This window comes from Amia ocellicauda, chromosome 5, assembly GCF_036373705.1.
Source record: "Amia ocellicauda isolate fAmiCal2 chromosome 5, fAmiCal2.hap1, whole genome shotgun sequence".
NCBI classification, from domain to species: domain Eukaryota; kingdom Metazoa; phylum Chordata; class Actinopteri; order Amiiformes; family Amiidae; genus Amia; species Amia ocellicauda.
The window spans coordinates 17,512,915-17,530,446 of NC_089854.1; the positions used below are offsets into that span (position 1 = coordinate 17,512,915).

The window sequence follows — 17,532 nt, forward strand, 5'->3', positions numbered from 1 at the left end:
TGTCCTGAGTGGGAACCAGACAGCAAAGGGCAAGCATGGGAGGAGGGTCAGAATGCAAGCTGAGGTCCAGATACTGCTGGTTCTGTCCCAGGCTTCGGTCTTAAAAGGCAGAGCAGGCAAATTAATGAAAATCGAGGCTATTCAGTTGGCAGAAATTGTGTCATGTGTACCAGTGAATCAGGTGATGTGGAATATAGAAGCATTTAGTGGACTTTATTCAAATGCTAATGCAAACTGGAAAATGAAAATGCAATCCCACAATTGTATATTGAGTATTGATTGAGTATTAATGGGAACAGTGCTATAGTGGCCTACGTCTGCTTCAGACCCAACTGAGCACTAAGCCTTAATCTAGACAGGCTCCAGTAAAGTAGCCAGACAGTCAAATTACAAAACCCAATGGATCTTATTAAAGTGATAACAACTGTGGCACAGCATGGGGTGCAGGCCATGGATGTCTTGGGTCATGGCTCTGGCTTGCGGTCGTTTAAAAGGATTATCATCGTTAGTCTGTTCCATGTTCATTTTCCTTGGGGGGGTTGTCAGCTAGAAATAGGTAGTTTTCCATGTAGTCAGTCTGTTGCTTTCATTTCATTTTCTCACTCACTTGCTCTCCTATTCACCCTCTATGCTTTTCCCACTGACGTTGGAGGTTTCACCATCATACGGCATGTAGAAGGGAAGTACCTCACTTTGTGTACCACTACTCACACTCTGTAACACAACATATAGAATATTAATAACACAAACAGGCCATAGAGACAACCAGAGCTTGGCATTTTTACCCAAAGGGATTCTATGACAGCAAGAGGCTTCAGAGTATCAGTGATATTGTTGTTTAGGCTGGAAAGTTTCAATGCCCCAACCTGACATTGTACCAACCTGGAACCTAGCCGTACTGGCCTGGTATGGGTTGGGTGTTTTTCCACAGCAATACCTGAGCTGAGGTAAACAACGTCACATGCTGTGTATGTTGAGAATTGCATGTATGTAGAGGGGCTTGCAAAGATATAAATTAAAACATTCTCAGATGAAGTACAACAAATAGAAAATATGAAAGCCTGATTTAATTTGGATATGCAAGTGGAAAAGGGGTACAAATGACAGCAGGGTGGTGAGCAGTAAGCACTCTCTTCCCCATGCAGGTCGTGTATTTCACAGCCACCTTCCCCTACCTGATGTTGCTGATCCTGCTAATCCGGGGGCTCACTCTGCCTGGTGCCGCAGAGGGAGTGGTCTTCTACCTATACCCTGACCCAGACCGGCTTGCCGACCCACAGGTACCCCAGAGGGAAGGAGGGAGGGAGGGAGGGAGGGGTTTGTGGGGACAGTGGAGGTATAAGGTTAGCTTAGGCATAAAATGTTCTGATGATGTCCCATGCTGAACTCCCACTCTCTCCTCACCCATTCTCCAGCACACTGGTTCTCGGCAGTGCACCACACTGTTGTAACAAAATAAAGATATATTTTTCATACACTTAAAGCATCCTGCATGAGTCCTGTAACAGAAAAACCTTACAGGAAACCTGACGAAATCTTGCTGGACAAAGAAATGTTAAAATAAAATTGTGAACTGTGAATGAAAAAAAAGTGAATATTGTATCTTTGTGCATACATACAAAATACTGTAATAAAACAAGCAAATATTAAGGTATTATCATGTCAATGAAAAACAAATAATGTACATTCTTTGTATAGACCAACACAAGATGACAATGATGATGGCAAGCCCAGGATACTCTGATTTTTATCTTTGCTGGAAAACTCAGTGTTGTGTGTATTTTAAAACATAATATAATGACACTTGTGTTAAACAACTGCTTATACACAAATATGAGAAAATATTTGTGGATTTCTGGTTGTGGATTTGTTTTGTGTCCTGTGTTAAGGCCCCCCTGTGTCTGTATCTGCCAGGTGTGGATGGAAGCTGGGGCTCAGGTCTTCTTCTCGTACAGTGTTGGTGTGGGAACCCTCACCGCGCTCAGCAGCTATAACCAGTACAACAACAACTGTTACAGGTGGAGTGATAATGCTTACCTCTTACCTTGGCTTATCCTGGCCTGTTTCAGACATTCATCACTGCTTTTTTGGCCTCTGTGGTTTCAGGGACTGCATCATGATGAGCTGTCTGAACAGTGGCACCAGCTTTGTTGCTGGCTTTGCGGTCTTCTCCGTCCTGGGCTTCATGGCTCATGAGCAGGGAGTGCCCATCGCGGAGGTGGCAGAGTCTGGTAAGGCCGAATGGAGTCCCCAGTCACCACCAGGCAGCCAGTGGTTAAGAGACTGAAATGGGCAGTGCAGTACCCTCCCAGAACATAAATACACACTGAGGGCCTTATATTTCCAAGTAAGAGATTTACTCATGAGGGCGGAAAGTGGTTTTGAATTTAGATCAATACATTTTGTAATTTTAAAATGAAGATTGTTTAACATGGGTGCTTTTTTTGTAACCATTTTGAGTGAGTAGATTAGCTGTAGGTTACAGTATCTCTAATCAATGTACACATTGCCCTTAGCCAATAGTAAATCCTTTACCAGCTTTGGAAAAATCAGACCACAAAATAATCCAACATTACAGGACATTGAAACTATGTGTTCAGCATTGTGGGCTGGCTGCAGTCAATCAGAAAATTATTCCCTACCCAAATAGGGGTTAAGCTACTGCTCTAGTGGAGAGTGCAGATCATGAATGCGTGTCAGAGAAGGGCAGGGTGTGAATGCAGTGCTGTATCCCTTCGCTGAGCCCCACTTCCACTCTTTGCACTGTTTGTTCATTCTCAATTCTCTGTGCTCTGTGTCCACTCCCTGATCTATGATCCCTGAGCAGGACCCGGCTTGGCGTTCATCGCTTACCCACAGGCTGTTGCTATGATGCCTCTCCCTCAGCTGTGGGCCACCTGCTTCTTCGTGATGGTCATCCTGTTGGGACTGGACACAGAGGTAGGCATAGCTCCCATGTCTGCTCCTCTGCCTCCCCTCTTGGCCAACACTTTTCGGTGCAATGTAAAAATATATTGGAGAAACAGCCAAGCCATACTGCAGGGACATTCTAGAGTGTAAGCCAGATATAGGGGGATGGAGTGAATGCCTCACCTCTCTAAATTGCAAATTTGCATCAGATTGTTTAAATGCAGTATTTGGGGGAATAAGGCAGGAGGTCGGCTGTATAGAAGGGTTTGGATTCTGTAAAAGACTACAGTGGTGTGCAGTAAATCCCACTAATGCTGAACTGAAAATGTAAAACTGTTGTTAATGCAAAGTCATGCAACTTAGTGGGTAAATATCACTCACCTTGCTGCTCCTCTGGCTCCTAATTATCCTGTCTCTCTCTGATACCCAGCAAGTCTCCCTGTCTCTCTTTCTCCCCATTCTCAGTCCATCTGCATCTCTCTCTGTGATTTCAAGTCTGTGATGCTCACCCTGTCTTTCTGTCTGTGATTCTCATCCTGTCTCCCCATCTCTGTGATTCTCTGCAGTTTGTAATGATGGAAGTGATAATGACCTCGGTCATGGACATGTTCCCCTCTGTGCTGCGCCGGCCTGGCCGCAGGGAGTGCTTCCTGCTGCTGTTCTGTGTGCTCTGTTTCCTCCTGCAGTTGGTCATGGTGACAGAGGTGAGAGGGTGGGCCAGCACATGAGGGAGGTGTGGGCATGGGATTCAAAACGGCACCATTCACCCAGTTACCAACCAGGACAGATCCTTCACCATTGGATCTGATTATAAACTCACTGGTCAAAGAACCTTAACCCAAAATTTCCTGCAAGATCCAAGGCAGCGAAGGGTGACCCTGGAAGCTTCCTCCAGTGTTCTGTTCCAATTGGCAGGATGAATGAGGCTTGTGCATGTTTCGGAAGTTGAGGTTTGGGGGTGGACCATATCAGACCCTTTTCGGATTTTGAAGACCTCATATCAATTCTCAGTTCCAAGTGAATGGGTCTTTTAACCTGACTTACCCCCTAAGCTAGGGAGGTACATTGGCTCCTCTCCTTGGCTTGGATTCCATACCACCAACATCCTTTTGGTTGTGCAGGGACCTCTATGCATATTTCAGACAAGCATACACTGTCTTGGTTCTGAGGGTTTCAGTATTCAGTGGCCCCAGCTGCGGTTTTAAAAACAATACCTTCCTGTATGTGGACAGTGGCTCTCTAGCCACAGCCTTTAGACAGGTTCTAAAACTGACCAGCAGAGCTCACCTGTTCCAAATTGCTGGCCAGTATACAACTAAAGCAACCCACTGAAATGCATCTCAATGTAGTCTTTGACCCACCCATAAACTGGACAAGAATACAATAAACGAGTAAGTAAACATACACACATGAATAAAGCAATACATCTAAATTAATCAAGACCACAAGCCGACATTTTAGAAAAACATGATTGTAGCAACTGAATACCTGCAGTCTTAATAGTTCCAAAACAAATGAACTTTTATTACTTGATGTGCCACATAAAGTTAATGTTTCCTAGTAAGGCTACGTTACGACAAACATTCAATTACACTCGTCAGTCTTCACGGACTGGAAAATGGCAAACCCTCTCACTGAATCAGCATCATAAAACAAGTGATTACCCCTACCTCATTTCAGTCAGGACTGTGTTTATTGTGCTGCCCACAGAAGGATCACAGTCTTTATTTCCACCTAGAGCTTCACACAGCCTGTTCATCGGACTCCGGGGAAAATAAGTAATCTGAAAAACTCAGCACAGTCCATGAAATCATATTGCTTTAGGATTACTTGGCATGAACATTTGCTACTTGTTTACTACTGTCTACTGCCACACAGCCAAAGATTTTCCTCTGCTCTAAAATGGTATATTCCAGATTCAGTGATTGCACAGCTAGTGACTACTTTTGCCTTCTTTCAATTTACAGGCATACTGTGATTCAATACAGTGTCGTTGAAAGGCACAGAAGGCTCTCTCTCCCATTAGCTCCCACTCCTAACTATGCACAGACATCAAAAAGCACAAAATGTGAGCAGCACACTACAAACAAGAAAAACAACAATGCAGTGAATTATTACTGAGGTACACCTTGAGAGCCCCAGTCCAATTCAGTGTGTGTGGTTGGTAATCAAGAAGCATGAGCTGGTTTTAATGCAAGAATGGGAAGTTAATAAGAGCACAGCACTTATACCACCATTTTTAAATCGGCAAAGCAAGGCAATTAAAAAAAAAAAAAACATGCCATGTATGCCACTGTGTAGATACTGAACAGATCTCTGCAGCTGAAATGCCCCTCTGCTCAACAACTCTCAATGAATGTCACCCCCGCTTCAGAAATGAAAGTTACTCCACCCTGGATTTAACAAAAAGAACAAAACTAAACAACATTATGTGTATATATATATATATATATATATATATATATATATATATACACACACACACACACACACACACATACACATACACATACACACACATACACATACACACATTTATGTATGAACTACAAAAAGTAACACTTCAAATCTAAAACAGTAATTAAGTTAATAATATATACCATAATGAATATTCCAGTCGGAGCTGATTTAATCCCCAGCCACTAGTCTTTTGTGCACTCTGCCCCAGTTCACTTCTATCCTTCCCATTGCTTTTAGTGGCATGTTGCCCAGCCAACTCCTGCTCACTTATGAAACTGCACTGTTGCACTGGCCAGCTTCCCGAGAGAGGCTGATGTAGACATGAGCAAATCAAACAGTAATTGGCAAGGACTGAGAGGAACTTGTCAAGTACGGTTTACAATCCTGTTAGGTCTCAATGGCAACGAGCTGGTTTCAACAAAGCACCTGAAATCAAAATCAAATTAATAAAAATAAGAACAAATACACTTACTCTACATTTCAATCCCTTTTTTTTGGGCCCCAATTTGGAATGGCCAATGGCCAGTCTTAGTAGCACAACCTGCCTGCAGAGATCTGCTTAATGCCATTGGACTGACTTGCCCTTCTCTCTGTCTCTGGGTGTCTGTCTGTTTCTGTGTCTCTGTCTGATTCACCGTATGTGTGTGTGTGTGTGTATGTGTGTGTATATGTATCTTCTGTCTGTCTGTTTGTAGGGTGGGATGTACATCTTCCAGGTGCTGGATTACTACGCCTGTAATGGAACCTGCCTGGTGTTCCTGGCTATCTTCCAGGCCATTTCCGTGGGCTGGGTGTTCGGTAATCTCAGCAGCACCACAGTCTCTGCAGTAGAGGAGGCCCAGAGTTTCTCAGGGGCCCTATAGGACAGCAGGGATGGGTGACAGGTGTTAGAGAGATAGGGAGCAGGCAGGTCATTTATAAATGGCTAGGTTAGGATACACAAACTGCATTCATCGATTAACAGATTTATATATTCTTTACAAGCTGGGACACACGAACCAAAGGGTTACATAACTTAGATGGAACTGGCCTTTGCTAATAATTAAAAAATTATACATACAAATAAAGTCATTAACTTATTTGTAAATGAACAACTTCTCGCCAATAGATTGATAGATCTCCCTCCCTGGCAGACGCACACACCCACACATGCAGGTTGAAACTCTGCAGGACAACTGACTGATGTTGTATCTGGAAAAGACAGAGCTAGCATGGTCTTGAACACATAGTCCACTCAGAATTCTTCAAGCATTTAACTTCTGTGATGGAATGCTTTTTTATTTTTATTTTTTATTACATGCTATTTTTGTATTACTACCTACAATTTTGCCACCTCTTCAAGTCTATAGTATTTCCTCATAGGGGCAGACCGTTTCTATGATATCATCGAAGACATGATTGGTTTTCGGCCCGGCCCATTGATTAAATACTGCTGGCTCTACTTCATGCCTGTGATTTGTTTGGTAAGTGAATACAGATTTTTTTTTTTTTTTTTTTTTTTAAACTTCACTACTTCCTCATTCTCACACACTGGGAATTCTCATTAACCATGTCAGGCTCAGTACTGATGCCCAACAGAAATCAGTAAAATTAATCAGAAAATTACTAAGATTACCAAAAAATAATTATACATACACACATTATACAATTATACATATATATGTACAGACGTGCTCTAATTTGTTGGTACCCCTCCACAACAAATGAAGAATGCACAAATTCCTCCGAAATAACTTGAAACTGACAAAAGTAATTGGCATCCAACATTGTTATTCCACATTTAATAGAAATCAGACTTTGCTTTTGATTTTGTTTTTCAACATAATATTGTAAATAATAAATGAAAATGGTGTGGACAAAAATGATGGGACCCTCAACCTAATATTTTGTTGCACAACCTTTAGAGGCAACCACTGCAATCAAACGTTTTCTGTAGCTCTCAATGAGACTTCTGCACCTGTTAACGGGTAGTTTGGCCCACTCATACTAAGCAAACTGCTGCAGCTGTCTCAGGTTTGATGGGTGCCTTCTCCAGACTGCATGTTTCAGCTCTTTCCATAGATGTTCGATAGGATTCAGATCCGGACTCATAGAAGGCCACGTCAGAACAGTCTAATGTTTTGTTCTTATCCATTCTTGGGTGCTTTTAGCTGTGTGTTTTGGGTCATTAACCTGTTGGTTGACCCATGACCTGCGACTGAGACGGAGCTTTCTGACTCTGGGCAGTATGTTTCGCTCCAGAATGCCTTGATAGTCTTGAGAGTTCATTGTGCCCTGCACAGATTCAAGGCACCCTGTGCCAGGCACAGCAAAGCAGCCCCAAAACATAACCGAGCCTCCTCCATGTTTCACTGTAGGTATGGTGTCCTTTTCTTTGAAAGCTTAAATTTTTCGTCTGTGAATATAGAGCTGATGTGACTTGTCAAAAAGCTTCAGTTTTGACTCATCTGTCCAAAGGACATTCTCCCAGAAGGATTGTGGCTTGTCAATATGTATTTTAGCAAATTCCAGTCTGGCTTTTTTATGTTTTTCTTTCAAAAGTGGAGTCCTCCTGGAGGCCACTTTCACTCAAAAAGTGACTGATGGTTTGATCAGAAACTGACGTACCTTCACCTTGGAGTTCAGCTTGTATCTCTTTGGCAGTTATCTTTGTTCTTTTTCTGCCATTTGCACTGTCCTTCTGTTCAATCTGGGGTCGATTTTCCCCTTGCGGCCGCGCCCAGGGAGGTTGGCTACAGTTCCATGGACCTTGAACTTCTTAATAATATTTGCAACTGTTGTCACAGGAACATCAAGCTGCTTGGAGATGGTCTTGTAGCCTCTACCTTTACCATGCTTGTCTATTATTTTCTTTCTGATCTCCTCAGACAACTCTCTCCTTTGCTTTCTCTGGTCCATGTTCAGTGTGGTGCACACAATGATACCAAACGGCACAGTGACTACTTTCCGTCATTTAAATAGGCTGGATGACTGATTACAAGATTGGAGACATGTGATATTAATTAAAGTAACAAATTAGTTTGGAATATTACTATAATCCAATTATTTATTATCTTTTCTAAGGGGTACCAACAAATGTGTCCAGGCCCTTTTAGAATATCTTTGGAGAGTGAGCAATAATTCATCTCTCTTCACAGCTTCTTTGCTTTATTCTATGACATACCAAAGGCATGTAAGTATACATGATGCAATAGCTTTTAATTTCATCACTTTTCAGGAGGAATGAAGCATTATTTCAATGAGCTGTAAGGGTACCAACAAATTTGAGCACATCTGTATGTAAGTAGACATACACCTTGCAAATACAAGGAAGCACAGTAAAAGCAAGGTCAATTAAGGTTGAATAAAGAGGAATGACGAGGCTGATTCAATTGCATCCCATTACAGAATTAGGAGAATCCTGGAGCACAGCTAACAATTTGGTTCCTCCTGCTTCAGCCCTGTGTGTGTGTATGCAGGTGTGCAGGTTGCTCAGGGCTCCGCGGGTTCTTGCTGTATGTTGCTTGGTGTTCCCACTCACTGTGCACAGCAGACTGATGCTGCCTCTGTCTTTCAGGGCACCTTCATCTTCTCTCTGGTGGACTACCAGCCTCTGATCTTCAACAGAACCTACGTGTACCCAGACTGGGTGTATGTGCTGGGATGGTTCCTGTCTTTCTCCTCCATTGGACTGGTCCCTCTATGGATGCTCCTCAAACTCAGCCAGGTCAAAGGGAGTCTGTGCCAGGTAACAGTCTGAGTACAGATAGAGGACTTCAGGCAGAGACTTGCAGGAAGTGAGTAGGATAGCTACTGTTTAGCCAATGAATGTAGGTGTATTTGGAGGTGAAATTCAAACTAAACAAAAGCATGAAAATGTTAGTTATGCATGTCTTTCCCAGATTCTGTGAAAGGGTTCTACAAACTCCAGAATACAAACAAGGACAATAGACGTGAGGCTTATCTACCTCATTAGATAGCTAAAATACTCACTAATCCAATTAATGTATTACGCCATTTCTTGAAGGATCGAAGTGATGGGCTTGTCCGTTTCATACACCTACAGCTCTTTTTTTAACCTGAAATTATCTCCATTAAGGGGAAAAGGCCCAAAATGGGCATTTATCTCATCTGCTTTTGTGTCCCTCCCAGCGCTTCAAAGTCTTGTGTCATTCTGACGCCGCCCTGCCCCACACCCAGTACAGGTTCCAACCTGAGCCAAGGGAAATGATCCTCCTCACTTACTCAACCCAGAGTGAGACAAATGAGGGAGCTGGCAAAACATACACAGAACAGCAGCTGTCGGCAGTGTGATGGACTACCATGGCACCCATCTATAGTAAAACAGGATCTTCATTAGTGAAAACCGTCAGGGTGACACCAAACCCTAGTTTTGTCTGTATTCTCCAACGCCTCCATCACAGTGTCAGGGTTGGGGTAAATTCCAGTTTTTACAGTCCAATACGTTTCCAATTGCAGTAGAGGCAATTATGTCAATGGCAAAAAAGATGTGGAACTGAAATTTGGAATGAGTCAAAAAAAGGGAATTGGAATAAAAAAAAAAAAGTGGAACTGATCTCAACCCTGCAAACTGGATTATGTCAATTCTGATTTGGCCTTTTTGGATATCAGGGTTTAATAATCCCACTCTTTAGGGACCCACAACTCTTCTGTTTTTGTTTCCTACTGAGCTCTTCCTTTAATTAGTCTTCTTAAACCATTTAACTTAACTAAACTTTTCTTTCCTCAGTCTTTGGGGTTTTCAAAACATGCCATACTTAGCTAGATTGAACTCCCCTGCAGCTGACTCAATAGGCAACCAATCAATGATTTATAGGGAAAGGTGGGAATGAAATTGTATGAAACACCCCCATGTTATATTTTCTTGCATGGGCCCGCCTGCTTTCATTCCAAACTTTCTCACAGAAAAAAAAAAAAAAAAATGAGTTGGCCAATGTGAAATAACTGCAGAAGGTTACATGGCAAAGTCATAGGTTGGTTTAACAAAAATACAGAATACGATGCAAAAGATTACATTATACAGTGTAGCACAAAGATTCATAAACAGTATAATAGCAAGTCTGAGCCCCGCTAGTGAAGGATCTTACTTATGCGATGCACATACTGCTATATAACCAAGTCTTTCCAAAGGTGAACAATCACTGACTCTAATGGTGGTCACGCAGAGTTGCCCTCTGGTGCGCACGGTCACTGTCCAGGTCAGCATATTCCCATTGATCTCATCTGTATTGTATTTCAAATATCATTCATTGTTTCACAGTGAACTGTTCTGTATTTAGAATTCAGTTATCATGGGCCAACTGATTTCATAAGCATAAACTTAATTCACACTGTATGACGCGCACATCCACACATAAATACAAACAAAGTTTATAACCAAAGGCAAAGGCTCAAGCTTCCCTTTTTCCAGTAACAGATTCTATCAGGGGTCAAATACTATGTAGAGACCTTTTTTCTGGGCTGTGATTATTCTGTGGCATTTTGGACAGCACTGAAAGAAGTTTCAACATATTGCAGTCACAAAGCTCGAACTCAGCGATTCAACAAGAATCTGGGAGAGAATTTTGGAGAGTCTAGACTGCAATGCCATAGAACACCTCTGGGATGAGCTGAAACCATGAATCAGTAAGAGTCGAGAGAGACCAGCTCTTGTCTCTGTGTGCTAGAAATGGCACAGAAAAATCTTCCATCTGTCTGAATGTGATGAGTAGGATACACACATGCACTCACGCATACACTCGGAAAGTATTTATACTCTACACTTGCTTCAGTATTACCCATTGCGCAAACCATAAAAACTCTGGACACACAACACACACTAAGCAAAATTGCTATTTTGTGGCTTCTATGTTGTGTATGTCCGCTATGCACAGTGGCTTCAGAGAGTACTTGTGTTACAACTCTCTAAATGAGAAGCACATTACCATACTCTGCAAAATCAACACAAGAACTAGTATGTAGGCCTGTACTTCACAGGAGGTGAAAAATGTGTTTCTGCCACGTGGCTGAAGTTGAGTGCCACTACAGGATGCTCGAATCAGAGACTGACCTGTCTCAACAGGCAAAAACAGCATGGTCACCACAAAACGATTATCTGTACCCTCAGAACAGTACTATATCAGATTTATACCAATCCTCAAGCCACTTCTGCACTGGTCATACTTTTGACTGCTTTATTATAAGGCCTCCCCAGTCAATTACTCCTGTCCAGGTTTATAGTACTTTTAACGTCAGCTCAGGGTCACAAGGCCGATCTGGTCCCTTACCTCACTGTCTCTCGGTCACTAAGCTCTGACCACCGTTTCACACTGCCTGTCTCTGTCTCTGTCTCTCCCCATCTTATTCTCAGCTCTGGCATCTTCCTCTTAGTTTTTTCTTTGTTGTTGTTAAAACTGGAAAATAAACAAACATAAACCAACAACTACAACAATACAAAAATAAAAATAAAAACATAAATAAAAACATCTTCTCTTCTGGCTCAGCCTTGTATGTTCCATGAGCATCCTTGTATGCAGAATTTATCAATTTTGGTTAGTTCTACTATTTTCAATATATACCATATAATGCCACTCTCCCCTCCCCCCAATCACATGTATCCCACCCCCCTGCAGCACAGACAGTATATCACACAGCAACAGCACACACAGTAGAGAGCATGGAATTCTGAAAGCTGTGCACACACATGTAACCCATAGAGGTCTCAGTCTTTACTCCATCTACCCACAATTAATCGACTGCTGCTCCACTACAGTACACAGATCAACAGTCTGAACTGCACTGGCTTACAAATGCACAGTGCGGAGCAGTTTAAAAAACACAAACAAAAAGCTGGGGTATCCTGGACAGGGTGAACTCACAGCTGCCAGGAAACTCTTTAAAAGAAAACTCTGCTCTATTCTTGTGGTAAGAATACAAACATTTGAACAAAAATAATTAAAAAAAAGTTTTAAAACTTGATTATTATCCCCGAACCAAGCAGGATATGCAGTCTTGTCTTCCTTGACCAGTTCTGTTGAATAAAGGCTTAGACCAAAGTCTGAATTCCTGACCTGTAGCTGTACATTTTTCCTTCTGCAAAATAAAGTAAAATAGAAAAAAAAAAAAAACAACAATGAAAAATCAAGGCTGCAGGTCACATTGAGGTTGTTGACCACAGCTCTTCCCAGGCAGGCCTCATCCTCACCCCCTCTGGCCTGGGGTTAAGGCAGGCAGGCATGGGTGGAGCTGTCAGGTGGTACATTCAGTGGGGACATGTTCTTCCTTCGTCTTCGGCTCAGGTCTATCACGCAGGCCGGGGAGGAAGAGAAGGAGGGTGTGGGGGGGGTGCTAGTGCACTCCAAGGCCAGGCCGGGGGCAGTCTGGGGAGGGGCAGGGTCTTTGACCTGGATGTCCAGGCTGACAGGGCCAAGACCTTTGTTGAGGTCGGGGTAGTGGCCGGACGCTGCCATGGCCTCCTGCAGCTGAGCCCAGGCCTGGGGGTCATTGGAGTGGACAGCCTGGCAGAGAAGGCGGGTGTGCTCACGCAGCTCGGCAATCTCGCGCTTGGTGCTGTGGTTCTGGCGGATCAAGTCTTTGGTCTTCAGCGTGATACCCAGCAGGCCGGAGTGGCTGAGGATCTCCACAGTGTTGAGGAAGCGCCGCTGCTTCACCACGTTGGAGACGTGCTTCTTGGACACCTTAGTCACAGGCGTTTCTGAGCTGGACACGGACGGGGATCCCAGGCTGGAGGACTCAGCAGGGCTGGCTGGCAGGGCACTCGGAGGGGGCTGGGCTGGCTGGTGAACTCTGGGGGCTTTGTTCGGGGGGGCAGACGGGGACTGGTGGCCCGGCTGCTTGGGCGGCTCCTTTCTAGGGAGCTCTGAAGACGACACCGCCTCCCTCCGCTCCTCCATGCACACGCGCTTGCTCTGCCGGTGGCCCAGAGATCCCTCAGTGAGACTGGTGCCCCCGGGTTTGCCTGCATTGCTACTCTTTGCTGGATCCAGGGACTTGCTGGGGTGTGGGGCAATACGGGGGTAGGAGTTGAGGATGGGTAAGTAGGTGTCTTTGCACACTTTTTTGGGCAGGGGCTTGAGCAGGGTGGGGGCGGGGGAAGGGGCAGCAGTGGTTGGCTGCTGGATAAAGAGCAGCTGTGTGGCAGGTTGTCCATTGGTTGCACTCGCCTTGTGTGGCCCACCACCCCATGGTAGCTGGGTGTTCAGGGTCTGATCAGTGCTGGCTTGCAGTGTAAGGGGCTGCAGAGACAAACATACAGGAGGAGAAGACAGGACATTTCAGTTCAGTTCTGGGTGCCTTAAAAATAAAGAGTTATTTTTAAATGAAAACACAGGGGCACTTTTTGTGCACTAATCATGCACCCAATTCTTTCCCCCCTGAAACAGGATTTATTTGATTATTTTATAGTTTTGCCCATACAGAAAAGTCAGGTATAACGACTGAACTGGGGAGCATGTGTCTAGCTGTACTGTCTGTCAAACCATGTTCTGCATGACAGGGTACTGGGAAGAGCAGTTTTGTTCAGATACAGGAAGATATCAGTATCAGACTATAGGGGTAGCCAAAAACCCTGTTACAGGAGTGGGAGACGGCATTAATAAAAAATATATATTCCTTATTTCATACAGGGAGATTACATTTCCTCTTTAGAACTTGCAAAACCAATAGAAAATATTCAGAAACAAAAAACAGACAACCAGAAGAAGGTGGCTTTGAGAGCTGTATACAAAAGGAGCAGTGCAGAGTGGATGCAGTGGTCCATCATTATGACTCCCTCTCTTTATGTCTGCAAACTGTTCAATCCCCCCCTCACCCCACCCCTGTGAGGTGAGTACTGACCTGTTTGAGGACTAGGTTCTTGACGATGTAGATGGGGGTGAACTCTCCAAACGTAGCGGTGCTCTGGGGTGCTCCTCCCCCCACCCCCCTGCTCACTGGGGGGCCACAGCGCTGGCTCACACTGCTGCGCTGGTCCTCCGAGTCAGTCTGCAGGCAGTCAGAGCCGCCATCTGCCAGAGAGGGTGAGATGGAGAGGAGAAAGAGAGAGAGAAGGAAAGAAAAAAGGGGAGAAAGCCGGGAGAAAAATAAATATATGAGGAAGAGGGAGAACACCGCAGGAGTCTAACTGGGGCAAAGTCTTGTCAAAACATCTGCATTCCTGTTGATCTATTATTTATTTCAGATCACTCTAAATCAGGGGTTCCCGATGTCTGGTGATTGAGAGCCAATTTACAAAGGTTGCATTCAATGGGGGGGCCGCAGTAGAAAATTAACCACAGATGGAAATGAAATATTGCCCAATTCATACCTTTTTATTTCCGATACATTTCTGTTAGGGAACATTTATGAACTTTAATTGTGGTTTTATTAGTTTCCCTCAAATTACATATGCAATCTGGAACAGAAAATGTTCAGAAAGTGGTGGTTGAAGGTTGGCTTTGGGGGGCCGCACCAAACATCCTTGAGGGCTGCATTTGGTCCCCGGGCCGCACTTTGGGAACCCCTGCTGTAAATCAACAGCATCCCCAACCCGGATTAATCAGCCCACATTAACTTGGTGATTTATTCAATCAGCCTCGCAACACAGATTTTAATAAAAAAATAAGGTGGGCATAGGTAAGACTGAAAAGAAGAGGTTGATCTTTACACTAAGAGTTGTGGAGGTATTGAACAAGCTGTGCAGCTGAGTGACCGCCTGTGTTTTCAAGGAGTGGCTGGATGGAGTTTTGGACCCCACCAAATCAAATCGGATTTCACTGAAGTCACTGCAATACCCTGAATTGACAGCAGAGGGGGCAGCACAACCTCAGAAAGTAACCAGCATCTCACAGAATTGTTCAGTGTGAAATGAAACATAATCAAGAGTCCCTAAGGCCCCAGGATGTGAGACACCTTAGAGAATGAGTTTCAAGTGTCCCTGAGGAAGATTTATATTGCTATACTAAACTATACAATATTATTATTAAGTATTAATACTCCAGTTTCAGGGAAGCACAGAAGGTGGAGGACTTGTGTTACAATGCAAGAGTAAGGATGGTTTAATTGAAGGTGGAGACAAGGAGAGAAGAGAGAATACAAAGACGAATCACCTTAATTGAACTATGAAAAATAGAACAAAGAAAATATATAATCGAGGAGGAGCAGAAGAAACGATAAAAGAATAAAAAGGAGAAGGATACAATGAAAAATAAGACGTAAAAGAACAAGAACTACAATGGAGAAAAATAAGGGAATGTGGGTGTGTGTGGTGGGCCTGTCCTTACCGGAGTATCCCGAGTCCTTCTCTGATTCGCAACGGGAGTTGCGGCCCCTCACATGCCCCAGGCCGCCTGCCCCGTGCTCAGCCCTCAGAGCGGCACTGTTGCTCTTCTCCTTGGCATTCTTGCTGTCGCTACGGACAGGCCGCTCCCCTGGGCACTGCTTCTCCTGTGGCATGACGCCCGCAGCCTGGGGAAGGGAGAGCAGAAGAGGAGGTGTTCAGACCTGAGGGCACACACAATCCCATTACAACTATAGATTTCTTAGCAGATGGCCTTAGCCAGGTCGAGTCACAGCAAAATACTTTTCTCAAACAAATGACATACAGTAAGTGTAATTAAGTACAGTACACAGCTAGTCCAGTTTGAAGCACAACTAAAAATCGGTACTCAATAACAGTGCAATGTTTACAACAATATCATGCGAGTGGGGTCAAGGCAGGCAAAATTACAGAAAATACAGAAGCCGTTACAGCAACATCAAAAAAAAAAAAAAGTGCAGGAAGAAGCACTGAAGTAATGGAGAGTATATTTGTGTAAGAAGTGCCATTAATAGTGCTGTAGCATCCAGGAGGTGGGGGCTGAGGTATTACAGGTGCAGTGTGAAGAGGAGTCAGTTGAGCAGACTCCAGAAGGTGGTCAGAGATGGGGTGGTAGATCATTCCACCACTTAGGGGCATTAGTGGAGAAAGTGCTCTGGGGGAAGGGGACAAGGAGGTGGTAGATCAAGTCTGACACAGAGAGACGGGAGGGGTCTAGAGGAGGAGACAAGAAACTGGTGGTAGCTGGGCGCAGTCTGATCAAGACTACAGCAGACAAGAACCTAGAAGTCTAGAACTGCATCCAGGCTGAGATAAGGAGTCAGTGGAGAGAGCGGAGGAGCGGAGCAGCTTAGGAGAATTGGGCCAGAGAGGACACCAGAAGAGCAGGAAAGCTCAGGTTGAGCTGATGGTGGGGGGCAGATGCAGGGTGGCCAGCCAGGAGGAAGTTGCAACAGTTATAAATGCTCAGAAGATTTCAGGACTGACACTATTTAATTAAAGGAATTGATTTCAATTATTAGAAGTTGTCACATTTAAGACAAACATGTCTTTAGAAGGAACAAAGTCAGTCAGCTTTAGCATGAAAACTTTTAAAAAGAAGTCTGTTGACAAGGTAATTTCTGACTATCTAAAAACAAATAAGCACTGGAATTTACCAGGCCTGCTTGCAATGCAGTGACACGTGAAGCTCATTTCCAAAGCACCTAATCATACCACTGAACCTAGGCTCAAACAGCTCCAGAGCACATGGGAGAGGGAGACAAAGTGATCAGAAGCCTATAGAAACCGAAAGATACTCATTTGAAACCTTTGAAACACTCACAATGTGTACATTGTCTGTGGACAAAGCACAATTTCATGAAATATAAACAAAAGCTTGCACAGTACAATACTTCACCTGTACACCCAGTGTATGTATGAATTTAAGACACCTACATTTTCTATATCTTTCGTTGCACCAAATAAAATACACGCAAAAAAATATATATTAAATTTGTATTGAGACGATCAGACAGTGAAAGCCTGCGTTGGCCCCTCCCTCCCCCCCCCCTACTCCATTTACCCCACTCCCTCCTCCCTCTTCTCCAGCACAGACAAAAGCAGTTCAGTGAGCACGTGTGGGTGTCAGCCAGCAGCAGCAGTGACGTGTCCGAGTGTACAGTCAGCTGCACACTCTTGGCCATGTGCTGCTTGCCTCCCTCCTTCACACACAGCTCACATTGAGACACATGCTTTTATCCGTGTCCGCAGACAGCGTAGACACCTACTTGCTGGCACACTCCGTCCCACACACTGCCGCCCCACCCCCAAACCCATATCAATTTGCACCATAAATACCCAGACACTCTTTCTGAAAACTCTCTCAG

At 44.1% G+C, this 17,532-nt stretch overlaps 2 protein-coding genes across 6 annotated transcripts in view; one reads left to right on the plus strand and one right to left on the minus strand.

Moving 5' to 3' along the window:
* The window catches only part of LOC136749609 (sodium- and chloride-dependent GABA transporter 2), a 25,656-nt gene extending 13,822 nt beyond the window's left edge, over nt 1–11,834 (plus strand). The window contains exons 6-14 of the mRNA XM_066704061.1: nt 1,146–1,280; nt 1,915–2,018; nt 2,107–2,231; nt 2,828–2,940; nt 3,477–3,614; nt 6,066–6,168; nt 6,733–6,833; nt 8,927–9,097; nt 9,502–11,834. Coding sequence (XP_066560158.1) covers nt 1,146–1,280; nt 1,915–2,018; nt 2,107–2,231; nt 2,828–2,940; nt 3,477–3,614; nt 6,066–6,168; nt 6,733–6,833; nt 8,927–9,097; nt 9,502–9,663 — 1,152 coding nt within the window. The 3' untranslated portion in view covers nt 9,664–11,834. The remainder of the gene's footprint in view (nt 1–1,145; nt 1,281–1,914; nt 2,019–2,106; nt 2,232–2,827; nt 2,941–3,476; nt 3,615–6,065; nt 6,169–6,732; nt 6,834–8,926; nt 9,098–9,501) is intronic.
* Nucleotides 8,926–17,532, minus strand: part of LOC136749610 (CLOCK-interacting pacemaker) — a 20,545-nt gene continuing 11,938 nt past the window's right edge. For all 5 annotated transcript variants that reach the window (XM_066704063.1, XM_066704066.1, XM_066704065.1 and 2 more), the window contains 3 exons: nt 15,630–15,813; nt 14,206–14,375; nt 8,926–13,604 (listed from right to left, as the gene is read on the minus strand). In XM_066704063.1, the coding sequence (XP_066560160.1) occupies nt 12,570–13,604; nt 14,206–14,375; nt 15,630–15,801 (1,377 nt within the window). In that variant the 5' untranslated portion in view covers nt 15,802–15,813 and the 3' untranslated portion in view covers nt 8,926–12,569. The remainder of the gene's footprint in view (nt 13,605–14,205; nt 14,376–15,629; nt 15,814–17,532) is intronic.